The 27168-nt window shown below is 41.8% G+C and overlaps 1 protein-coding gene across 3 annotated transcripts in view; it reads right to left on the bottom strand.

Moving 5' to 3' along the window:
• Positions 1-27168, bottom strand: part of LOC141107806 (ceramide synthase 4-like) — a 229100-nt gene that overhangs the window by 116876 nt on the left and 85056 nt on the right. For all 3 annotated transcript variants that reach the window (XM_073598809.1, XM_073598799.1, XM_073598790.1), the window contains 2 exons: positions 10916-11089; positions 3243-3360 (listed from right to left, as the gene is read on the bottom strand). In XM_073598809.1, the coding sequence (XP_073454910.1) occupies positions 3243-3360; positions 10916-11088 (291 nt within the window). In that variant the 5' untranslated portion in view covers position 11089. The remainder of the gene's footprint in view (positions 1-3242; positions 3361-10915; positions 11090-27168) is intronic.

Here is a 27168-nt window from a genome sequence, read left to right as displayed (position 1 = left end):
TTATGATGACATTTCCCTGTCTCTCTGCCATTTCTAACCGTGATAGTAGGTCCCGCTCCTCCTCCTTCAGGTTGGGTGGCCTATAACATACCCTCACTATTATTTTCCCACTTACTTCTTCTCTTTGAGGTTCTACCCGTACTGATTCCACCTCCCCCCTCGTCCCAATCACAATGTTGCTCCTCTTTACCACCCTTGCATAATTTTTTACATGTAGACACACTCTTCTACCTTCCCTGTCTTTCCGATACAAGAAATACCCCTGGATATTTGCCAGCCAATCGTGTGAGCCGTCAAACCAAGTTTCAGTTATTCCCACAAAATGTAAGTCCTCCTCATGTAATATCAGCTCCAGTTCCTCCGTTTTGTTAGCTAGGTTCCTAGCATTTGTGTATACTCCTCTCAGCATTGTATAGGTGCATATTAACTTCCCCTCAGTTTTCCCCGGGCTTTGTTTCCGAATTGTCCTTGCGTTCACCCAAGGATTAGAAGTTACAGCTGTATTATCCTTGCTGACTCCACTATTACCCTCTGTCCTTTGCTCGCTGCCGGCTCTTGCTTCCTTTGACCCCCCCACCAATACCTAGTTTAAAAGCCCCTCCAACTTTGTGGTCATCTTTCTTCACAATATGGCTGTACCATACTCATTAAGGTGCAGCCTGTCCTTACTAAAGAGCCAGTAACCGACTGAGAAGTCAGCCCAGTTCTCCAGGAACCCGAACCTCTTCCTGCACCAGTTCCTCAGCCACCTGTTAATTAGCATGTCCTGTATCTCTGCCCCCTCCTTACTGGAGCCATCACTCCCCTGACAGCTAGGGGAGGGTGCCTGCTCTAGCACTGCCACCCCTGAGCTTATATCCCCAGCATCATGCAACCTGGCATATTTGTTTGGGTGTACCAGCTTAGGACTGTCCTCCCTAGCGATCTACCCCTACCCCTCCTTCTAGTAGTCACCCAGTTACCTATCTTTGGCTCCTGTGCCTCCATGTCTCCAACCTCCTCTTCACTGGCCCCCGCCAGTACCTGTTGGGTAATGTCCAAGCTCCTTTCCAGGTTGCTGATGCTTCTCAGCATTGTCACCTGATTCTCCAGGATCTGGGCTTCTAGAGACACAACTTGCTCACATCTCGAACAGCAGTATTTGCCCTCGATTGGCTCATCAAGGAACGCATACATAGAGCAGGATGTGCACTGAGTGGCATCACTAATCCTGTTGGACATTTTACCCGCTTTTCTATTGGGGATAATAAGAAAGACTTGCTATTGGTATCCCACACTACTCCCAGCTCTCCCCGTGACACTCTCAGAACCCAGCGACACTCTCGGTACTAACGTACTCCCAGACCCTATAGGCACCCCTAGTTACTCCCAGGTGCTAAAGGTCTCTTAAGATGACATGTGGCCACTCAATGAAGTTGGATGAGAAGCAGTTTAACCTTAAACTACATAAGGGGTTCTGTATTGTTAGAGCAATAAGGATGTGGAACTCCCTTTCACAATTGTTGTCAGCAGGGAGTGTCGATAATTTACAAAAAATCTTAGATGGGAATCTTAGTGATCGCAATATACAGGCAGGAATAGGGGAAATGGTCGTGACATTAACACATAGACACACATACGTTGAACTGGTGTCTTTAATTACCCTTACCAACACGCAGCATTTTTTTGGACTGGTTGTTAGCTGTATCCAGTTGTCTGCGCTCCATACTCATTGAGCAAAACTCACTGGAGTTGGGTTTCCTGGACTAAAGTAATAAACCTACTACTACTATATTTGTGAAATGCCTGCGCTGCTTTGAACAGAAAATGCATCCTATCTAATTTAGAACCAGCCTTAATAAGCTTATAAGTAATCCATTCAAAATACTCTGAGTTCAACCACTAGCTGTCCCAACTCTGTCTCCTCTGCCCTCCTTCCGATGGGAAGAATTCTTCAGATTTCAGCTTCCTGTCATTCCAGAAAGACACATTTTGGCCCTGGAGCCTCTTGCCACTGGGATCTGAGCAAAGCTTTCAATACATGAACTCGCGTTTGCAAACACACATCACAAAGTTAATGCTTTTTGCTGACAATATCTTATTGAATATCTCCAGCCCGTATGTTACTCTGCCAAACCTCTTTCATACCCAGTTTTTGCAGCTGTTTCAAGGCTAATATTACTATATATCAGTGATGGCGAACCTTGGCACCCCAGATGTTTTGGAACTACATTTCCCATGATGCCTACCCACACTGCAGAGTGCAAGAGCATCATGGGAAACATAGTTCCAAAACATCTGGGGTGCCAAGGTTCGCCATCACTGCTATATGTGATCAATTATGCAACCAGATCAGGAAGAACTACAACTTCAATTGGCCCACGTCTCTATCATATTTGGGTGCCAATATCAGTTTTTCCTTATGTAAGGCATATTACCCACCCCTACTCACTGAACTCTTCAGCCTCTTAACCATCTGGCACTCCACCTCCCTATCATGGTTTGGCAGAATACATGCCATCAAAATGTCCTTTCACCATAAACGTACCCATTACTTCAGGCTTTTATCAGGATATTTCAGTCAGATACTCTGTACTGAACAGAGAAAGATTCTGAAATTTAAATGGTACACATGGACACTGAGGCTGGCAGTCCATATAGCATATTGACGTAAATTGTCTGGCGGATGTTGTATTCCCAGCCTCAGGAAATACTACACTGCACCACATATAGCACCCTAAGGGGTTGATTTAGTTAAACTGGCGAGTGCAAACTCTAGTGCAGCTCTGCATGAAAACCAATCAACTGCCATGTTTTGTTGTCCAAGCTGAATTTACAAGCTGATTGGCTACCATACACATCTACACCAACTTTTGCACTCTCCAGTTTTAGCAAATCAACTCCTTAGTGTTTATCCACACTACCCTTGAACTTACCATATGGTCTTACTTAAATATTTTGTATATCATTTTTTTTCCCAATTAACAAACTGATTTGGACTCCCCAAACCTCAGACTATCCACACTACAGCAATCTGTCATTTTCCAATACAGCTTTCATATTTCACAGGTGGTTATGCAACAATGCACATGTTATTTCAGATTTATTAAAGGATTAACCTATTTAATCTCATTATTTTTTCCCTGCAAACTCCAGAGTGTATTGGCATTGTATTGCTCATCGCAAACAATCTAATTGAGTTGTTTTTAAGGATGTGGTGGAAAATTAAAACAAATAGCTATTTATATGACAGTGTAACCTACCTCAGTTGGATGCTTTCCATTCTTTGAGTAAAAGTCTTCCAGAATTGGTTTATTTGAAGGTTTCCGTTTGTACTTTTCCCGTATGCCCATTTTTTTGCTCAGAGGTAAAGCCACAAACCTGGTGAAAGGGAGAACAAATGAGAAAAATAATCATTAATGAAAAAATATACAATAATCCAGATTTATAACAGCGTCTGTGAGAGTCTTTGGAGAAAACTCTGACACCGAGGAGTAGTAAGATGATGTCACTGGAGGAACATCAACTTTGTGTTGATTGCCAAGCTAAACAGAAGTTTAAAAACAATTACTCAACATTTTGCTTACACAAAGGAAAAGTATACATTTTGGTGACTCCTATCTTAAAAATAAAAGAAGTGACTCAAACTACAAAGAAGTGATAGTCTTTGATCACTTTTGTATAGCCGTACATCTAAAAACAGCAAAGTGGTGGACGATTATTTACACAGTGCCGTTTATAAACTGCTGGGCAACTGTTAATACGCCCCTTAATGCCTGGGGCCAGAGTCGTCTGAAGGCAGTTCAATTCACAGACACTGTGTACACAGCTATTCCGAGTGACTACCTACGGTGGGATCGCTGTGACTGGTTATAGAGAGACCAATCACATCAATCACAGATGTAAACAGTGTAGCGGATGTTACAGTTACAGTTTGCAGGATGATTCTGGCCTGAGCAGACATCCAGTTTCTCGGTGTTAAAAACTATCCAAGACATATCCACCGAGCCATTACCAGTTATTTATTACGTACCCCCTTGAGCCATCTACTGAGCCATTATCAGGACCCGCCCTCGGCCTCAGTGGAGCTCCAGGTTTTTAAACCTTTTTACGCCCCTTTTTGGGCTTTTCTTAATTTTTTGAAGAAAATACCACTCACCTACATCCATACGTAAAACATTCTTTACTGTTACGCATGAAGTAACAGCACTGATAATATGATAATGAACTTCCATCTACCATAATCAGGAATACGCTGGATAGACAGACAATGTCAGTGCCTTTGTTTTTAGCTGTTCTGGAATGCCAAGTCAGCCTACACAGTGTTAATAATTTTCTGTAAACCTATATCCACCCCCGAGGAAGGAGGCTAAGTAACTCTGAAATGCGTCGGGTGCAAGAATATTGGTATCAACATTGTATCTGTGTATAAGTACATGACCTGCATTCCTTATAATTGTTATATTTTTGCTTGGTGGTTTTACTATGTTTTCAAATCAATAAATTACTGTTTATACTATACATACTCCCTCTACACTCTTTTACATGTGCCTCTAAAATCCACCAATAGGGGAATTCCTTTTTTCTTGATATAGTGCCCATTAATGCAGCCACACCAGTGCCCATTAATACAGCCTCACCAGTGCCCATTAATGCAGCCTGATCAGTGCCCATCAGTGCAGCTACACCAGTGCCCATTCATGCAGCCTTATCAGTGCTCATCAGCGCAGCCACACCAGTGCCCATTAATGCACCCTAATCAGTGCCCATCAGCACAGCCATACCAGTGCCCATTATTGCAGCTACACTAGTGCCCGTTAATGCAGCCTGATCAGTGTCCATCAGCGCAGCCATACCAGTGCCCATTAATGCAGCCACACCAGTGCCCATTAATGCAGCCTCACCAGTGTGCATTAATGCAGCCTGATCAGTGCCCATCAGCGCAGCCTCATAAGTGCCCATCAATGTTAGTCCCCCCCGTGCCTGGTCTGCACAGCTTCTTCTACCTAGGTCCTGGGTACAGTGCTTGTCCTGCAGTTGGTTCCTCTGGAGCTGGGAGCCTGGGACCAGCTGTGCACTGCTGGTACATTTGGTCCTCTCCCTTCCTCCTGGGCACCACAGAGCTGGGTAACTAGGGCTAGAGGAAACGGGGGGGTGAGGTGAGTGGGTGGGGACTTCCAAATACTGTCCACTAATCTGCTAATCTCCTGACTCCCGCTGTGTAGCTTTTAGAAAAAAAACTTCCCTGGGTCTCCTCTGTGTTCAGTGGGGGCCGGGGGACAGAAAGTGGACTATTTCATCACTTTCGGCGTTGGCGGATTAAAACGCAGCAGCGCTCCCGGCCGGCTACAGTGTACTGATATAGCACAGGCCGGCCTAAACTGTGTAGTGCGCTGCTGCGGATTAATCTGCCCAAATCCAAAAGTGATGATATAGTCCGCTTTCTGTCCCCCGTACCCCACTAAACTCAGGGGGCCCAGAGAAGTTTTTGTTCTAAACAGCTGCACAGTGGGAGATTAGCTTATTGGTTGACAGGGTTTGGGAGTCCCCGCCCGCTCTACCTGAGCTGTCACTGAAACCGGCCCACTGAGCCATCGGCCCACCGGGAAATTCCCGGTAGTCCCGATGGCCAGTACATGCCTGGGCAGCAGCAATTTCTTTTCTATTAGATTTCTCTCATTCAGCTTGCAGCTGTATTTACGGGCTAATCACTGATCTCCCCTCTGGTGAATGAAACAGAAATGACGTGGGGTCTAGGTAACCTCTGATATCTCAGTGAAGAGAACCTGTCATTAAAGTATGCTATCACAAAGGGGGCTATTGACCCCCTATGCAACAACAATAAAGTTAATTGTAAAAACAGAAAAAAAAGTTAAAAAAAAAACAAAAAACTAAGTATGATCAGCAGCTCACATTATTACTGAAAGTAAAAGTAAAAGAAAATCCTAACATTTTCGGTTGCTCCTTCCTAGAACAGTATAAGAGGGAAATCTCCAATGGGGGCACTAGTTCTGGTGACCCTATTGACAAGCAGAGATTCCCTCACTTTGCAGAGATTTCCTCTCACCTCCTGTTTTGGCTGTTTTGGCAGGAAGTGAAGGAAAATCTCCTCAAGTGGGCTTATATGGGATTATAACTCTCCTTTACATTATCTAAAATAAAAATAAAAAGATATATGCTGTATAACAGTTTTAAAAGCCAATACAGATTTGAAGTCCATAAATAATCTTCTGTTAACTAAAGTACTGAAAGCAGAAAGACAATTCTTTACATAAAGAACACTGCTCATCATGCTTCTTTTGACCATAAGTGACTGCAATGAAATGAGTGCTTAGCCGAAATTAAATATTTCCAAAAGGGTGTGATAGGTCATATATAAATTCTGGGTCAGGAGACTCTTGTCTTCCAACATGACCCTTCAGTACAAATCTGTGAGAGAATATGAATTGTGGCCAAGAGTGGCACTAAGCTTCAGATCAGATGAAAATTGCTGGCAGCACCGTTTAAATTATTCACATTGCAGCTGCCCAGAGCTATTTTGAAGGGCACACTGAACTAACCTTGCAGGTTAACGTCCCAAAAGCACTTAGTAGAGTAACGCATTTGATGATATTATTAGAAGCCACCTAATTAATGCTTATATGTGTTTGGTTGTGAGAACTAACACTTGCCTGTGGCAGAGTGACACTATGAAATGTAAGGGCAATAGGTAGAGCATTTTTTTAAATAAAATTAATGCAGAAAGTTTGGAATTTAGATGATACCCTTTATTGGCTAACTTGAATTATTAAAGAGGCTTGCTTTCGGTGTAAGTCAGATCCCCTTGTCAGGCTTTATACATGTATAATGTGAACTGTATAATGCTTGATGAAGGGATCTGAGTTATTCTGAAAGCTTGCATCTGTAATAACTCAAGTTAGCCAATAAAGTGTATAAACTCCATTTTATATACTATGCTATGGTGGCTCCTTTGTTCTTTTCCCCTATGCTGTTTAAAATATTTGAAATTTTAGCTCATGCTGTATGTGAGCCGCCTCACCAGAGCTATTGAGCTTGTTGGTAGTCTCCCATCATCTGACTATAACTGCAATTCTCAGGAGCTGGTGTGCGGTGCGGATGAGATCAGTGCAACAATGATGTGCTGATTTTGGCACATCGCATTGTTTCCTTTTTTAACAAACTTTATTGAGATGTCACACAGACATTTTAAAAGTTCAACTGCCGGTGCAGTAGTAAGAGGCAATGCACCGCATTGAAAAAAGTATTCTTGCAGTATTTTTTTCAGCGCACCGTGTCCGCACACCACCGCAACCCAGTGGTGTGAATGGGGCAGATAGAGAGACAAGGCATTTTGCCTTGTCCATGCGGTAGGACTGCACTGGAATAGCTGCCCAGTGCAGTCCCACCACATGTGGTGTGAACCTAGCCTAAAGCTGGATACACACTATACAACTTTTGGCGAACATGTGGCTGGTAGTGGCGCCTGGGGTGGTGATTTAGTGAAGTAGCTGCCCCTTTAAAAATATATATAGCATGAAGAAACAAAAGATAAAGGTGTTGGCGCTGTAAATCTAATTGGTGGATTCAACATAGAAATCAATAATTATGAATCATGAAAAAATCGCAAACGTGAAGAGTCCAAATGTGACAATCCCAGCACCATAGGAATAAATGGATTCTTCTGATTAGAAAATTCTCCAAAGACTTCACCACGAGTGCTCGAAAGGTATATGACAACTCACCAGAGGTGTTTGACCACTTTTTAGCCCTGTTTCACACTTGTGCGGTGCGAATTGAAGCTCAGGTTTCACTGGGGAGATAACAATCTCCTGTTCAACGGATTCATTGAGTTTTTGCTCAGTATCAGAGAGCAGGGAGAGGGGGAGGGAGGGGGGGGGGGAGAGGGGGAGATGTAGTGAGGAGAAGTAGAAATTCCTTGTTCAGAACGCAATGCATCTGCGAATCAGATGCGTTCCCATAGGAGATAATAGGCTTGTAGTTCGCACCGCAATGCCCAAAAAACGCACACGTTTTTTGTGCAATGCGCAGTGCGAATGCAACGCACATATGTGAACCAGATGCATTCATATGAATGTATTTTAAAATGTCCTGCGAATTAGATGCGGTGTAATCCGCATCTAATTCGCATAGGTGTGAACCCGGGCTTAAGGTAGGGCAAAATGCGCTTAGTTAGATAAACCAGTAAAATCCTCGATAAGACATATCTCCACTGTGGGATCCCCTCCATCAGCAACCAAGGATATGGGAATGTATTCCACCAAGGACACAAAAGAGACCTCTTATAGTGTAGTAAGTTTTATTAAAAAAGGGTTTAAAGGGTATCAAATTTTTTCACTCACATGTGACTGTGCCAAGTCCGGCACCAAGGTGTCTACAGCATGTGCGGATAGATATATCAGACTCTCAACGGCATGCGATCCACACCTCATTCTGAATAAGATAGTAGTAAGGAAGTCACATATGGGACACTGAAATGACGAATCCCCGCATTTCCAGGTCCCATATGTGACTTCCTTACTACTATCTTATTCAGAATGAGGCGTGGATCGCACGCCATTGAGAGAGTATGATATATCCATCCATATATCCTAACGTCAATAAAACTTACTACACCATAAGAGCTCTATTTTGTGTCCTTGGAATACATTCCCATCTTCTTGGTTGCTGACGGAGGGGGTCCCACAGTGGAGAGATGTCTTATCCAGGATCTACTGGTTTATCTAAGGAAGCGCATTTAGACCTACCTTAAAAAATGGTCAAACACTTCTGGTGAGTTGCCATCTACCTTTTAAGCACTCGTGGTGAAGTCTTTGGAGAATTTTCTAATCAGAAGAATCCATTTATACCTATGGTGCTGGGATTGTCACATTTGGACTCTTCATATGTTTGTGATTTTTTCATGATTCATAATTATTGATTTCTATGTTGAATCCACCAATTTGATTTACAGCGCCACCACTATAAAACTTATGTTAGATTTCCTTTAAATTTACCTTCAACTATGTAGTGCAGGGGTCTGCCTGATTGCATACAAATTAAAAGTGTTTAGGTTTGGCCTCATATGATATGGTTTTGGTAAAGCTAAAGGAAAAAATTGAAAGAAGATTGTATAATGTGTATCCAGTTTTAAAGTTCCCAGCGCCAATTTGAATATGTTTTTCTGGAGTCCACAATTTCCACAGCAGTTTCCTCATGTGGTTTATAACCAAATGAATTAGCAATAACACTGGGAGACATTTTCCTGTTGAGGGCAATTTCTAGTCTAATTAGTTTATTCCCCTCATGAGTCCTTGTTGAATATTCACACGGTAAAAGATAAACAGTGGAGCGTAAAACAGTGTGAATAACACATTCCTTGCATGCACAATTATTTAGGCTGGATTATATAGGCTGGTCATACACATTGCCTATACTATCCACTGTACTGTAACCAGTGTGATTATGTTTGATACATTTACGTATGTTTTACGTGGGAAAAAAGTATGGTCATTTGTTCACTATCAACTTAGGCACCCACAAATCCATGACTGTAAGACATTTTTTGTGACTGTGAGAAATCCTTTAAAGTGTAATTTCACCTATTCACAAAAAATAAAAAAATGAACTAACACCGTCACCACCCCTGCCCCCCAGTCTATGCTGCACTTACTTCTGTGGGTAATTAACTGTCACTTCTCCTTCTTTTCTTAGGGCTTCTGGGATGGATCAGAGCGATTGTGATAGGCCATGTGCTGCCATGTCACCACTTTGACCAATTATGACCAAAACCGAATAACAGGTGCCATTCAGGACTTCGCTACAAGGTCATCTCCTAAAACAAGCCAGGCAAGTACAGAGCTTATCCCAGCTCCAACAGTCACATGGTGAGAATAAACTCCTACGAGCCGCACATCAATATGTCTATGTGTATGACAGCCTCTGCCCAGGGCACACAACACATAGGAGTTGATTTACTAAACTCTGCAGAAAATCCAATCAGCTTCCAGGTTTTTTTTGTCAAAGCCTAAAGTGATACTAAGCACACACTATTTAAAGCGGTAGTGAACCACAAAAAAATTAATAAAAAATAAATCTTCTCCCTGCAAATAATGTCATAATGTGCTAGTATGCATCAAATACTAGCACATTATGAAAGACTTACCTGAAAACTAAGCCCTCCAGCAATGAAGGAGATGGAGAGAGGGAGTGGGCTGTCATTTACCGCTGTGTATATGTCCATATGTGTGACTGTTTAGTCACATGGGCTGCTCAGATGTGATACGAAGGAAATGCTTAGCATAGAAACTAACTGAAAACTGAGCATGTGCAGAGTTGCCACTACAGCTGCAAAATCTCCAGCTGAATTGGGGACATGAACAGAAGTTGGAGATAGAATAGCAGGCTCAACCAGGTTTTTTTTGCAGAAAACGAATCTCATAGTGACTGAGTGAGTATGAACAGCATGCATTTATTGATAGTTTTTTATGATGTTGGTTTAGTGACACTTTAATTGAACAAGCTATAATTAGAAGCTGATTGGCTAACATGCACAGATGCGCCAGATTTTGCATTCTCCAGTTTTTTAGTAAATCAACCCTATAGGGGCTTGTAGTCATGTGCAGCTTGAAAGGACTTTGTTTCTCCCCAATTTGACCAACTGGAATTGCTCTGATCCATCCCAGAAGCCCTAAGGAAAGAAGGGGAAGAACAGCGGGGCTTTCAAATCCTCAGACCGCTGCACCGGCTACGTGGGCAATGACCGCTATTTACCCAAGGAAATAAGTGCAGCCGGGAGTGGGGCATTGGGGAGTGTGTAGGGAGTTCATTCATTTTTCGTGAAAAAGGTTAACTTACACTTTAAATATTACCATGATTTCTATCATCCAACGTTAGCACTATGTATAAATACATGTACATTCTACTAGTCGGGTTTTACCTTTCAAATATAAATCTCAAACCAGTAAGGATGAGTGCACATGGAATACCGAAAAAGAGATGAGAAGGTCTAGGATAATGGACATTTTCTGTTTCCTTCATGTCCTCCCAGGTAACTCCAGGGGGAAGCCAGTATTCCTGTCTCCAGAGCCATTGGTTGAGAAGAGCTTCCATCCTGCAGCCAACAGAGAAACCAAACAGAAATGAAATCCTGAAAACAATTTTTTAAATTTTTTTTATTTGTAACATAAGAAGCCAAAGGAGTTGAGAATCTTCACTCAACAAACTACATGAATATTCATGTCCAAGATTTAATCATGTCAAAAGCAAATTCCTGTTTACTCATTTGCTTTTAACTTGATTGGATAATTGTTGTGAATATTCACACAATTTATTAAGACAAGATGCTTTGCAGCTTTAGTAAATCAGCCTCTATTAAAAGTTGATTTACTAAAGGCAAATTGACTGTTCACTTTTCAAGGCAAGTTGCAGTTTGTAAGGGAATTTGCCCCAGAGCTTAGTAAATGAGGTGAAGCTTTGCTGACTTTCAGCATCTATCATCACGTGCAAGCAAGAATGTGTTTTTATCCTTTTTTCCTTTGTATGTCAATTTGTATTCTTTGCAAAGGGAAACATCATTGCATTCACTAAGCTCTGAGGCAAATACCTTTGTAAATTGAACAGCCCATTTTTCTTTAGTAAATCAACCCCTATGTGTTAATATCATTCATCTGTTGCCAAACCAATGTAAGAAATACAGTTCTATACAGTTCTAGAGCATAAATTCAATGATTGATCAAGCCTGAATTATTGCACAGTCTTAAGTGGGCTGGAGTACAAATTAGTGTTTGAAAAACAGTTGTGTTAATCATCTACACATTCTGCATTATGTCAAGGAAATAGTATATTTACTGGAAACTATGCTTTCCATTCATGCTGTAATGCATCGCATTCTCATATGCGTTGTTGAAATTCTGATTGTGTTATATGCAAATGTTTAAGTCTCGTACTTACTTTTTTGCAATATCTACTAAAAATTATTGGAAAAAAATAGATAATAAAACAAGTACCAAAAACTATTTGTAATAAGAATTAAAGTGTAACTTCACTCAAAAGGTGAGGTTCCGCTTCCCCTCCCATATTTGGAATTCTTTTTTGTGAAAGGGAGAGAGCTGGTACCTGCTCCCACTTCTGGACAAATCAGCAGACGTTTGGGTCCCCTCCTTCCCCCTCAGCCCCCTGGGACACATCACAGGTCCCAGGAGATTGCGGGACTATTCATGGGACGCAGTGCAGCTCACACAGTCAGCTGCCCACAGTTACAGCCCTTTCACACTGAGCCGCGGCCGCGTTATTGCTAAAGCGCCGCTCCTCTTCTTTAACCCAAAGAAGGGGTATAAAAACGCCCGTGTTGCGGCACTTCCAAAGTGCTTTTCAGGCGATTTGTAAGCGCTGCCCATTCATTTCAATGGGCAGGGCGTTTTGGAAGAGCTGTATACAGCGCTCCCAAACAGCCCCAAAGATGCTGCTTGCAGGACTTTTCCTAATGTCCTGCCCCAGTGTGAAAAGACACACTGAATAGAATGGGAGGTGGTTTTCAGGCGTTATTTAGAGGCTATTTCTAGTGCTAAAATGTCTTAAAGGGGTCTTAAAATGCCGACTCCTGGACCCAAAGACCGCCAAAGAGCCGGGTCGGGTGAGGACATTACTGGATCCTGGGACAGGTAAGTGTGTGTTTTTTAAAGTCAGCACCTACAGTATTTGTAGCTGCTGACTTTTACATGTTACATTTTACTTTTACATTTTACATTTTTGTTGTTTACAGGGTGAAGATCCTCTTTAATTGACAGAATACAGACACCTCCAGAAAACATTTTCAGGTGGGACCTACAAAGAGGGTAGCAATAAACAACTGCGTACATGAAAATAGCCATAATAGCAAATTCATATTTTCTTACACTTTTTTTTCCATTTGGCTGTTTGCTTTCCAATGCTACAGCTCATCAATGCATGATTTGCTTGAAAAAAACACATCAAGATTTCCATTAACCTGATAAGTATTCAACTTTTAACGCCCAAAGAAGATTTTCTTGATCATCTAAGTCAAAGGCAATCAATTTTTCTTTTTACATCATCCCCATGCACACTGGATTTTATTAAAAAAAGCCAGTAGCATTAGCTGTAGCTGTAGAATGAGTTTCTCAGTGTTTTTGCAGTAGCGTTGCCACGTTTTTCAGCGTTTTTTTAAGTTAGCTTTAGTTAAAGCGTGAAAAAGTTACAGCTGAAAAACTCTCAAAACCCACTAGTTCTGGGGGGGGGGGGGGGATTTCCAGCCAAAAAACGCCCTGCCAAAACCTGCTGATAACAGCCTATGTGTGCATGGACACATGCCTGAGCTAAGGGCAAAGGGATTCTAGGAAGTAAATGCTACATGAATCATCTGTTCCTATTCAAGATGGCTACAGATATAAACATTAGGAGGGTGTTTTTCAAAGTGATTTCTCAACAAAATAAAGCTTGGAGACATGGATGGATGGGTGAATTTAAGAATGAATTAAATGGTGTTTTCAGTTTGTGGTGCTTGGATATAGTTAACTTCTAAAACAAGGTACAACTCTGGTTTTGTTGAGAACTTCTCCCTGCGCCAGCAACAAATAGTAAATTGATGTTAGAAAAAGCCATTGAAGAATACCATCTGTTACAGTTTGTATTGGGACTCATGGGTTCTTCTCATTTCCTACTTGAGGCAACCACTGCATGCTTCCTAAAGCCTCGTACACACGATCAGATTTTCCATAGACAAAACCTCTGACTTTTGTCCAAAGGCGTGTGCCTGGATTTTGTCTTGCATACAAACGGCAAGGAATTGTCGGCCAACAAACACGCACATAGTGACGTACTACATGGTTTTTCAGCTCTTTAGCGCCACCCTTTGGGCTCCTTCTGCTAATTTCGTGTTAGTAGAATTTTGGTGAGTGTTGATTTGCGCTTTTCATTTTGTGCATTTCAGTTTGTTTCTGAATGGCAGTTCGTCAACCAGGCATATTGCGCAATCATTCCTGTGTAAAATTGACAAGGGACACCAACATAGTTATAGTATATTTGATCTTAAAAACTACAGGATAATGGTGTTGTGGTAACTTGCCCCAAAAAAAAAACAAAAAAAAAGCATAATAATATTATTCTTGATATCACTAGAAAATAAAAGCCTTTTAAAATACGTTTGTCAGAACTCCATCAGTATCACCAGCAAAGCAGCTTCATTATTATCCCATTAAAGAAGAAGAGAATTGTGCGCTGCATTTTGAGATTTCATAATTTGTCACGTCACGAATGTTAATTCTCCATTACAAATGCTAGTTTACAAGACCGACCGCTTCTGACCCATCCTTGCTTCCGAGCATGCGTTTTTGTATTTTGGACTTTTGTCCGACGGACTTGTGTACACACGCTCGGAAGATCTAACAACACACACTTGTCCATGGAAAATTTTAAAGCCTGCCATCCAACATTTTTCCGCGGAAAATCCGACAATTGTCCGATGGAGCATATAAACGGTCGGATTTTCCGCCAACAGCCTGTCATCACACATTTCCCTTCGGAAAATCCGATCGTGTGTACGCGGCTTAAGGCTCCATTCACACCTAAACGTAGTGGGAACGTTTGTCACTCTCCAAGTAGCTCTGGAACCTTTTCGGTCATGAAATGTCGGGCATTTTTTCAGTGTGCCTTTTTGGCGCATTTTGTCGCGTGACAACAGCTTGGCAAAACTCACTTGTGCTACCTGCTCTTGGGATACCATTAACAGCACCACAAGCGCGACCTGCAATTGCAGCAATTCTTTAAAATCTGTGGCAAAACACATTTTTGTGTGTTTTACTACGTGGTTAGGTAAGAAGTATTTCCCAGTTTGGGTCAAACAATTACTCCTATTGTAATAGGAAAAAAAAAAATTCTGGGAACAGGGGAGGGGTGTTATTGTTTTGGGCGGAGAGGGTGGGAGGGGAAGGGGGATATTTGGGAACCCACACACTGCCAATCACTGCACTACAACACCCAGCAGACCTGTAAGAAGTTTTGCAGCAGCAAAGCCTGGCTCAGTGCAGGACACACTACTCACCAGGCAGGCAGATCTGTCACCCTGCAGCTGCCTGCAGAAGAGCCCGAGGAGGAGAAGCACATCGCTGGAGGATACAAAAACCAGAGCTAAGGGGGAGGGGTGGAACGGTGTGGGAGGAGGTGGAGCAGGCATTGGAGGGAGCAGAGCCAGGGCGGGTCCACTGGGGGGGAAGGGAAATCCCCAGTGACAGCTAAAACGTCATAGGTTGTTAAGGATGCCGCGGTCCCGCTCCTTAACAACTAATGACTGCCTGCATTCTTTTGTCTACATTTCATCTGTCAGCTGACAGATGAAAGATGAAAGAGCTGAACCTGATGGTATCGGTTTCAGGTATCGGCGCATTTGCACAAGTACCGATACTCATGCAAATGCTTAGTATCTGCGCCGATACAGTATAGGTATCGGTGTAACCCTAGTAGTGAGTGTACAGCTTGTATAAGTGTAAATTTGCTGTCCCCTCAAAATAACTCAAGACACAGCCATTAATGTCTAAACCGCTGGCAACAAAAGTGAGTACACCCCTAAGTGAAAATATCCAAATTGGGTTTAAAGTGTCAATATTTTGTGTGTCCACCATTATTTCCCAGCACTGCCTTAACCCGCATAGAGTTCACCAGAGTTTCACAAGTTGCCACTGGAGTCCTCTTCCACTCCTCCATGACAACATCATGGAGCTGGTGGGTGTTAGAGACCTTGCGCTCCTCCACCTTCCATTTGAGGATGCCCCACAGATGCTCAATAGGGTTTAGGTCTGGAGACATGCTTGGTCAGTCCATCACCTTTACCCTCAGCTTCTTTAGCAAGGCAGGGGTCATCCTGGAGGTGTGTTTGGGGTCGTTATCATGTTGGAATACTGCCCTGCGGCCCAGTCTTCGAAGGGAGGGGGGTCATGCTCTGCTTCAGTATGTAACAATACATGTTGGCATTCATGGTTCCCTCAATGAACTGTAGCTCCCCAGTGCCGGCAGCACTCATACAGCCCCATACCATGACACTCCCACCCCCATGCTCGACTGTAGGCAAGACACACTTGTCTTTGTACTCTTCATCTGGTTGCCACCACACACGTTTGACACCATCCGAACCAAATATTTTTTTCTTGGTCTCATCAGACCACAGGACATGGTTCCAGTAATCCATGTCCTTAGTCTGCTTGTCTTCAGCAAACTGTTTGCGGGCATTTGATGCAGTGTATATGGTCTGAGCATTGACAGGCTGACCCCCCACCCCTTTGATAAACTTGATTATTACCTTTAAAACCATGGAATTGGAGAAACTACGGGAAGATATCACATCTTTGCAGCAAGAAATTTTGCCTTTACACAATGTGACTCATTTTGCTGACTTGGATCAACAACTTAATGAAAAGGTGAACAAAATTGAAATGGACACTATTGCAGGTAAAAAGGAAAAACTTTGCTGTGACAAATTAGATTATAAACTTGACGACGTCTATTATTGGAAGAAACCACGTCCATGGGGCCATTTTGGTAATTTAGCTAAAAAACGGGTCAGTTTTGCTGACACAGAGCCAGAAATCATGGACAATACTCTGGCAGTGTCACTGTTTGATGATTCTTCTGATCAATCTGGAGCTTCTGGTCTCACTAATCAAGTGAGTACACCCATGTCTTCAAAAAACGAGCAGCAGAAATTCAAAAGCAAGACATTTTATTCAAAGAAATCTACAAGAAGACAAGAAGGGGGAGAAAACATAGGTGATTCTACCCAGTCACGTTATGCTCTCAGAGCCCAGAAGAAGTAAGTACTGTAATAATGTAATTAATGTGTCACACAGAAATTTAACAGATGTGGAACTGTTACTTTTGTCTAAGGGCTTGAACTTTTGTCCACATGCACATTTTGACCCCTTCAACACCATTCTGGAAGTTAACAAATTTATCTGCAATTTAACTGTCTGTCAACATTATTTTAATGAAGATATACACATGGATGATGAAGATATTGATGTACAATCTACTAACAATAACGTTTTTTCCTTCGGTGAGAATTGTGCAGTGGTTGACATGGAGAATTTGTTATATGAACAACCGATCCTGTTGGGACGTGAGACTGGTGGGGGTGGCACCCGGAAAGTTCCTTTCTCTGTGCATTCAGATTTTTATCCCATACAGTCTCGCAGCCCTGATATGGATAAGTTCCACAGATTGATAGAGAGAGATCTATTTGATTTAGCCACACACACATTGTTTCAATCTCATATTAGGGAGGACAATCTTTCATGCACAGAGAGGTCAACCCTAAAAGTTTCTGGTATTGGGACCCTCAGCGAGCGTTTGGGACAATGGATGGATGGGCAACTCAAGCCATTGGTCCATGGTTTACCTAGCTATCTGAGGGACACCAATCATTTACTTTCAGTTGTGGATAAATTTGTTTGGTGTGAGGTCTATGTTTGGATTACGTGTGATGTGTCCAGTCTTTATTCTTCCATACCGCATAGATTGGCACACATTTCAGTTTTGTTTTTCCTTCAACATTGCACTGATTTGTCATTAGAACTTCTTGCCTTTATTTTAGAGGCTCTAGATTTTTTATTGATTCACAATTATTTTGTTTTTGATGGGGTTCACTATCTCCAGAGGTGTGGGGCTGCGATGGGTGCAAAATTTTCGCTCTCACTTGCCAACCTATTCATGGATTGGTGGGAGGGGTCTCACATCTTTGGAGATGGGAACCCTTTCAGGAGTTCTATAATTTAGTACTTTTGTCACATAGACAATCTCATCTTTGTTTGCAAGAGGGATATGGATTTTACATCCTTCTTGCTATATTTGAATGATAATCAGCGCAATTTACAGTTTACAGGTGTAAGTGATCCCAGAACTGTCCCGTTTTTATGTAGTCTATGTTATTACATGTGCTGCTTGCTGTAAACAATATGTGGGAAGAACGATTAGAAGACTGCGGGATATATTTAGAGAACATCTGAGAGATATTAGGTTGAATAAATCTATAAATGTTGCAAGACACTTTAATAGTCTACATAATGAAGATTTGTCCCTAGTTAAGTTCCACATTATTGAGAAAGTAACAATACCATTAAGGGGAGGGGATATTTTCCACCTCTTATGTAAAAGAGAAGTATTCTGGATATTTAAAGGGGTTGTAAACCCTCATGGTTTTTCACCTTAATGCATTCTATGCATTAAGGTGAAAAACCTCCTGTGGTGCTGCAGCCCCTCCGAGCCTCCGTTTTACTTACCTGACCCTGATTCTTCGCCGGCCGGGCTCTAGCTGGTGTCTCGTATCCTGAGCCATTGGCTCCCGCTACTGTCAATAAAATCCAATGACGCGGCACCGGGGTGGGGCCGAGTCCTGCATTCTGTGTGAATGGACACAGATGTGGGACTCGGGAGCGTGCCCGCGCGGGTGTCCACCAAGGAGAACGCTTCTCTAACGTGGACACTCAATGCGGGGAGGAGCCAGGAGCGCCGCTGAGGGACTCCAGGAGAGGAGGTTAGGGGCCACTCTGTGCAAAACGAACTGCACAGTGGAAGTGAGTATGACATGTTTGTTTTAAAAAAAAAAAAAAAAGCGAGGGTTTACAACCCCTTTAAATTACTAAGTAGAATACCCAATGGATTCAATTATGAATGGGATGTGACTCACTATTATGATTAGTTTACATTATTTTGGATGAATTCTTTCCTGCATTTTGATTACTCTAGTCATGTCTGTATATATATATATATTTTCACATATATTCATACATTTATATTCATATTCAATGAGATGTATTTTTGTTTTTTTGAATAATATATACATGCAATTTTTTCAGTGCTTTGTCTATACCAGTGGCTCTCAACCTGGAGGTCGGGACCCCCTCGGGGGTCAAATGACAATTTGCCAGGGGCCACCAAATCCTGGGCTGTTCCTGAAGCCTGCACCACTCTCCCAGCCGTTTTGCGGCCACCCAGCAGCCTGGCCATGGAGCCTGTGGAAGCCCAGCTGGGCTGTTCCTGGAGCCCGCGGCCGGCCGGCCACCCACTCAGCCTTTTTACCAGCCACTCATTCAGTTCATGGCATGGCTTGGGGAGCAGAGACAGGAGGTCAGCTGACTGGTGAGGAATGTGAAGTGGGAGGGGCTGGAGGAGACCCTATCTCCTGACTTCTGCATAGGTGTCACTGTTGCGAGACACCACAGAGCTGGAGACACAGTGAGTCACACTACCTGTGATTAGAGTTGCCATTAAAAGTCCACACTACAGTTCTCAGATCAGCAGATGACCTTGATCAAGAGCACCTAAGTTGGCTGATCAGAACTCCCCGCCAACACTGCCACTCATCCCAATTCCCATCACCCCCAAGGTGTAAGAGAAGGAATAAAAATAGAGAATACATGAAAAAGAGAGGAAAAGAGGGGGAGGAACAAAGAAAAAGGGAGAGAAAGAATAAGAAAAAGACAGCTAGAGAGAGGAATGGGGGGAAAAAAACAAGAAATTAGGACAGAGAGAGATAAAAAGGAAAGAAAGGAGAACACAGAAAGAGTGGTACATCCTAAAATGTACCATAAGGGGTTTTAATGCTGTACAAGTGGAAGGGACTCAGGAAGCGCTAAATGTCCGTGGGTTAGGGTCGCAAATTCGTTGTCCTGCCTTGGGTGCTGACAACCCACGCTACGAAAATAATTTTACTGTTAGGGGTCCCCACAACTTGGGAAATTTTATCAAGGGGTCATGGCACTAGAAAGGTTGAGAACCACTGGTCTATACAGAGATTATTGTGTGCTATTTATACCTCTGTAGTAGATATCATTCCCTCAGCTTTCTTCCCCTGTTTTTTGATAAAATATATTATGTATCTTTGTCGCTTTATCTGCTTGCTACATGTCCCTTGAGGCAATTTTCTATTTTAGGTGGATGTGTTTGGTCTATTTATTATCCCTACTACATCCGTGCAGAAACTATATATATATATATATATATATATATATATATATATATATATATATATATATATATATATATATATATATATATATATATATACACACATGTTCACTTTTTGATTTTACTTGTGTTGTGTTTTTTCTGTGATGTTTGTTTGGAGCAGAGCCAATTAAGCACTTTCATGTCACTCAGCTGTTTTATTATTATTTAAAGCATGTGACTATTAGTGCTTATGGGTTATGACTAAGCGAAGAAATTAGTGAAACGCATCAACCATGCTCTCCTCTGTGCTGTCATGATGCTGTAACCTCGATGGTTTTTCATGTTGGATGTGTTTACCAATAAAACAATTTTCCTTATCCTTGGAGTGCGGTCAATCGTTTTGTCTCCTGCATCAGTTACCTCCCGCATCAGTTACCCAGATCACGGACTGGACCTGCATCTGATCATTAACCACTTGACAACTGGGCACTTAAACCCCCTTCCTAACCAGACCAATTTTCAGCTTTCTGTGCTCTCACATTTTGAATGACAATTACTCAGTCATGCAACACTGTACCTATATGAATTTTTTGTCCTTTTTTTCACACAAATAGAGCTTTCTTTTGGTGGTATTTAATCACCGTTGTTTTTTTTTATTTTTTGCGCTATAAAAGAAAAAAGACAGAAAATTTTGTAAAAAAATGCATTTTTCTTCATTTGTATTATAAAATTTTGCAAATAAGTAATAAGTAATTTTTCTTCATAAATTTGGGTCAAAATTTATACTGCTACATATCTTTGGTAAAAATAACCCAAATTAGTGGATATTATTTAGTCTGTGTGAAAGTTATAGCGTCTACAAGCTATGGTGCCAATCACTGAAAATTGATCACATCTGATCACACCTGATGTACTGAGTTTATTGAGACCCTTACAAGCTAGGAAAGTACAAATACCCCCCAAATGACCCCTTTTTGGAAAGTAGACATTCCAAGGTATTTAGTAAGAGGCATGGTGAGTTTTTTGAAGTTGTCATTTTTTTCCCACAATTCTTTGCAAAATTAAGATTTTTTTTATTTTTATTTTTTTTCACACCAAATTGTCATTATAACAGGTTATTTCTCTCACATGGCATGTACATTCCACAAATTACACCCCAAAATATATTCTGCTACTCCTCCTGAGTATGGCGATACCACATGTGTGAGACTTTTACACAGCCTGGCCACATACAGAGGCCGAACATTGAAGTAGCACATTCAGGCTTTCTAGGAGCATAAATTGCATATCTAATCTCTCAACCACCTATTACACTTTTGAAGGCCCTGGAGCACCAGGACAATGGAAACGCCCACAAAGTGACCCCATTTTGGAAAGCAAACACCCCAACGTATAATCTATGAGGCATAATGAGTCTTTTGAACGGTTCATTTTTTTCCAGAAGTTTTTGGAAAATGTGTAAAAAAAATGAAAACGCATTTTTTTTTACGCAAAGTTGTCCATTTCTAAGATATTTCCAACACATAGCATGTACATAACAAAAACGACACCCCAAAATATATTCTGCTACTCCTCCTGAGTATGGTGATACCACATGTGTGAGACTTTTACAAAGCCTGGCCACATACAGAGGCCGAACATTGAAGTAGCACATTCAGGCGTTCTAGGAGCATAAATTGCATATCTAATCTCTCAACCACCTATTACACTTTTGAAGGCCCTGGAGCACCAGGACAATGGAAACACCCACAAAGTGACCCCATTTTGGAAAGCAAACACCCCGACGTATAATCTATGTGGCATAATGAGTCTTTTGAACGGTTCATTTTTTTCCAGAAGTTTTTGGAAAATGTGGGAAAAAAATGAAAACGCATTTTTTTTACACAAAGTTGTCCATTTCTAAGATATTTCCAACACATAGCATGTACATAGCAAAAATGACACCCCAAAATCTATTCTGCTACTCCTCCTGAGTATGGCGATACCACATGTGTGAGACTTTTACACAGCCTGGCCACATACAGATGCCCAACACTGAAGTAGCACATTTAGGCGTTCTAGGAGCTTAAATTGCATATCTAATCTCTCAACCACCTATTACACTTTTGAAGGCCCTGGAGCACCAGGACAATGGAAACGCACACAAAGTGACCCCATTTTGGAAAGCAAACACCCCAACGTATAATCTATGTGGCATAATGAGTCTTTTGAACGGTTCATTTTTTTCCAGAAGTTTTTGGAAAATGTGGAAAAAAAATGAAAACGCATTTTTTTTTACACAAAGTTGTCCATTTCTAATATATTTCCAACACATAGCATGTACATAGCAAAAACGACACCCCAAAATCTATTCTGCTACTCCTCCTGAGTTTGGCGATACCACATGTGTGAGACTTTTACAAAGCCTGGCTACATACAGAGGCCGAACATTGAAGTAGCACATTCAGGCGTTCTAGGAGCATAAATTGCATATCTAATCTCTCAACCACCTATTACACTTTTGAAGGCCCTGGAGCACCAGGACAATGGAAACGCCCACAAAGTGACCCCATTTTGGAAAGCAAACACCCCAACGTATAATCTATGAGGCATAATGAGTCTTTTGAACGGTTCATTTTTTTCCAGAAGTTTTTGGAAAATGTGTAAAAAAAATGAAAACGCATTTTTTTTTACGCAAAGTTGTCCATTTCTAAGATATTTCCAACACATAGCATGTACATAACAAAAACGACACCCCAAAATATATTCTGCTACTCCTCCTGAGTATGGTGATACCACATGTGTGAGACTTTTACAAAGCCTGGCCACATACAGAGGCCGAACATTGAAGTAGCACATTCAGGCGTTCTAGGAGCATAAATTGCATATCTAATCTCTCAACCACCTATTACACTTTTGAAGGCCCTGGAGCACCAGGACAATGGAAACACCCACAAAGTGACCCCATTTTGGAAAGCAAACACCCCGACGTATAATCTATGTGGCATAATGAGTCTTTTGAACGGTTCATTTTTTTCCAGAAGTTTTTGGAAAATGTGGGAAAAAAATGAAAACGCATTTTTTTTACACAAAGTTGTCCATTTCTAAGATATTTCCAACACATAGCATGTACATAGCAAAAATGACACCCCAAAATCTATTCTGCTACTCCTCCTGAGTATGGCGATACCACATGTGTGAGACTTTTACACAGCCTGGCCACATACAGATGCCCAACACTGAAGTAGCACATTTAGGCGTTCTAGGAGCTTAAATTGCATATCTAATCTCTCAACCACCTATTACACTTTTGAAGGCCCTGGAGCACCAGGACAATGGAAACGCACACAAAGTGACCCCATTTTGGAAAGCAAACACCCCAACGTATAATCTATGTGGCATAATGAGTCTTTTGAACGGTTCATTTTTTTCCAGAAGTTTTTGGAAAATGTGGAAAAAAAATGAAAACGCATTTTTTTTTACACAAAGTTGTCCATTTCTAATATATTTCCAACACATAGCATGTACATAGCAAAAACGACACCCCAAAATCTATTCTGCTACTCCTCCTGAGTTTGGCGATACCACATGTGTGAGACTTTTACAAAGCCTGGCTACATACAGAGGCCGAACATTGAAGTAGCACATTCAGGCGTTCTAGGAGCATAAATTGCATATCTAATCTCTCAACCACCTATTACACTTTTGAAGGCCCTGGAGCACCAGGACAATGGAAACGCACACAAAGTGACCCCATTTTGGAAAGCAAACACCCCAACATATAATCTATGTGGCATAATGAGTCTTTTGAATGGTTAATTTTTTTCCAGAAGTTTTTGGAAAATGTGGAAAAAAAATGAAAACGCATTTTTTTTTACACAAAGTTGTCCATTTCTAATATATTTCCAACACATAGCATGTACATAGCAAAAACGACACCCCAAAATCTATTCTGCTACTCCTCCTGAGTTTGGCGATACCACATGTGTGAGACTTTTACAAAGCCTGGCTACATACAGAGGCCGAACATTGAAGTAGCACATTCAGGCGTTCTAGGAGCATAAATTGCATATCTAATCTCTCAACCACCTATTACACTTTTGAAGGCCCTGGAGCACCAGGACAATGGAAACGCACACAAAGTGACCCCATTTTGGAAAGCAAACACCCCAATGTATAATCTATGAGGCATAATGAGTCTTTTGAACGGTTCATTTTTTTCCAGAAATTTTTGGAAAATGTGGAAAAAAAATGAAAACGCATTTTTTTTTTACGCAAAGTTGTCCATGTCTAAGATATTTCCAACACATAGCATGTACATAACAAAAATGACACCCCAAAATATATTCTGCTACTCCTCCTGAGTATGGTGATACCACATGTGTGAGACTTTTACAAAGCCTGGCCACATACAGAGGCCGAACATTGAAGTAGCACATTCAGGCGTTCTAGGAGCATAAATTGCATATCTAATCTCTCAACCACCTATTACACTTTTGAAGGCCCTGGAGCACCAGGACAATGGAAACACCCACAAAGTGACCCCATTTTGGAAAGCAAACACTACAACATATAATCTATGAGGCATAATGAGTCTTTTGAATGGTTCATTTTTTTCCAGAAGTTTTTGGAAAATGTGGAAAAAAATGAAAACGCATTTTTTTTACACAAAGTTGTCCATTTCTAAGATATTTCCAACACATAGCATGTACATAGCAAAAATGACACCCCAAAATATATTCTGCTACTCCTCCTGAGTATGGCGATACCACATGTGTGAGACTTTTACACAGCCTGGCCACATACAGATGCCCAACACTGAAGTAGCACATTCAGGCGTTCTAGGAGCATAAATTGCATATCTAATCTCTCAACCACCTATTACACTTTTGAAGGCCCTGGAGCACCAGGACAATGGAAACGCACACAAAGTGACCCCATTTTGGAAAGCTAACACCCCGACGTATAATCTATGTGGCATAATGAGTCTTTTGAACGGTTCATTTTTTTCCAGAAGTTTTTGGAAAATGTGGGAAAAAAATGAAAACGCATTTTTTTTACACAAAGTTGTCCATTTCTAAGATATTTCCAACACATAGCATGTACATAGCAAAAATGACACCCCAAAATCTATTCTGCTACTCCTCCTGAGTTTGGCGATACCACATGTGTGAGACTTTTACACAGCCTGGCCACGTACAGAGGCCCAACATTGAAGTAGCACATTCAGGCGTTCCAGGAGCATAAATTACACATCTAATTTCCTTACAATCTATCACATTTTTGAAGGCCCTTCATATTTGGTCCTGGTAGTAAGCAGGAACATGGTCCAAGTAGCAGGCCAGGAAAGAATGGGGACAGGGGTAGAGGCTTCTCCCACCCAAATCTCTTTGAAGCCTCCGAGTCTCCAGACCCTAATCTGGGAATGTGAAAACTAAAAAATAGTTTTCTTCATCCAGAAAAACAATTCTGGAGCCCCTCACATATGTGAGACCCCTGTGTTATGAAGCCCACTATTCCAGTAGCAGAGTAAAAGACCAGTCCAAGAGGCAGGCAAAAAACATGGTCAAACAGTCCAGGGTCAGTTCCAGAGCAGGCAGAGGTAGGTACAGTTTAGCGTTAGGCAGAAGCATGGTCATATATCAGGCCAGGGTCAGTTCCAGAGCAGGCAAAGGTAGGTACAGTTTAGCATTAGGCAGAAGCGTGGTCGTTTAGCAAGCCAGGGTCGGTTCCGGAGAAGGCAGAGGTAGGTACAGTTTAGTATTAGGCAGAAGCGTGGTCGTTTAGCAGGCCAGGTTCAGTTTCGGAGAAGGCAGCGGTATGTTTAGTGGCATAAAGGGGTGTGGCGGTAAATGACAATTACGTTTACCATACTTCCCTAATAATGTAGAGAAGTATGGTAACGGCGGAAACATTCATCAATACAAAGGCCTGGTTGGGAAGGACAATCAGGACAATAGAACACAGTGTCTTTTCTAGCTCCTCCTCTGGAGCACACCTGGCATTTCTTCTGACGTTTCCGGCCTGTTTCATGGTGAGGGAGTTTTTCAGGAAAGTGGCGTTCGTGGAGTCTGCTCACTGAATCCGAGCGAATGCTTTCTGGTGCGCCTTCAGGGTACAAAAGGGTGGAGATAATTTGTTCTTGGTACTGAAGATAAGATACGGGGCTCTCTGTAGATTTACGGTAAATAACAAAACTATTGTAAATGGCCAAACTGAAAAGATATATAGAGACTTTTTTATACCAAAAGCGGCTTTTTCTTGTGGGAAGGTAAGGTTCGATCATCTGATCATTGAAGTCGACACCCCCCATAAACAAATTATAGTCATGGACACATTTTGGTTTCTGTATTGGGCCGTATCTTCGGGGGATTTCCACATAGGTGTCATTGTGGATAGTTGTGAGCATGTGGACGTTTCGTCTGTCCCTCCACCTGAGAGCCAATATCTCTTCATTCCGTAAAGACGCCATCTCCCCTTGTCGTAGTCTTTCAGTAAGCAGCCTTTGCGGGAAGCCCTTCCTATTGGCTCGCACTGTACCACACGCTGGAGTGTCCTTGCGGTAAAGATTACGGAAGAGGGGCAAGCTTGTATAGTAGTTATCCACATAAAGGTGGTAACCCTTTCCAAGGAGTGGATATACAAGCTCCCAAACAACCTTTCCGCTGGCTCCTATGTACTCCGGACATTCAGGGGGATGCAATTGGTTGTCCTTCCCTTCGTACACCCGGAAGGCGTAGATATACCCCGTTTCTCGGTCACATAGCTTGTAGAGCTTAACCCCATATCGGGCCCTTTTGCTTGGGATAAACTGCTTGAACCCAAGCCTACCTGTGAAGTGGACCAATGACTCATCCACGGAGATATTTTGGTCGGGGATGAATAACTGGGGGAATTTCTCAGAGAAAAAATTTAGAAGTGGCCGAATTTTAAATAATTTGTCATGTGATGGGTCATTTCGGGGAGGGCACTGGGTGTTGTCATTGTAATGGAGGAAATGCATTATCATGAGGTATCTTGATCTTCGCATAATGGATGAATAGATTGGCATATGTTGGATGGGGTTGGTGGACCAATAGGAGTATAATTCATTTTTTTTGTGAGTCCCATATTAAATGTTAGACCTAGAAATAATTTAAATTCCTCCACTGTCAATGGTCTCCACTTATGGGGACGGGCATAACTTGAACCAGGGTTGCTTGTTATAAATTGTTGTGCATAGAGGTTGCACTGGGCCACGATGGAGGACAATAGGTCTTG

The sequence above is a fragment of the Aquarana catesbeiana genome, linkage group LG01 (genome assembly GCF_042186555.1).
Source record: "Aquarana catesbeiana isolate 2022-GZ linkage group LG01, ASM4218655v1, whole genome shotgun sequence".
Taxonomy (NCBI): Eukaryota; Metazoa; Chordata; class Amphibia; order Anura; family Ranidae; genus Aquarana; species Aquarana catesbeiana.
Note: the sequence above shows the minus strand (reverse complement) of the source record. Positions and strands in the feature narration are given on the sequence as shown.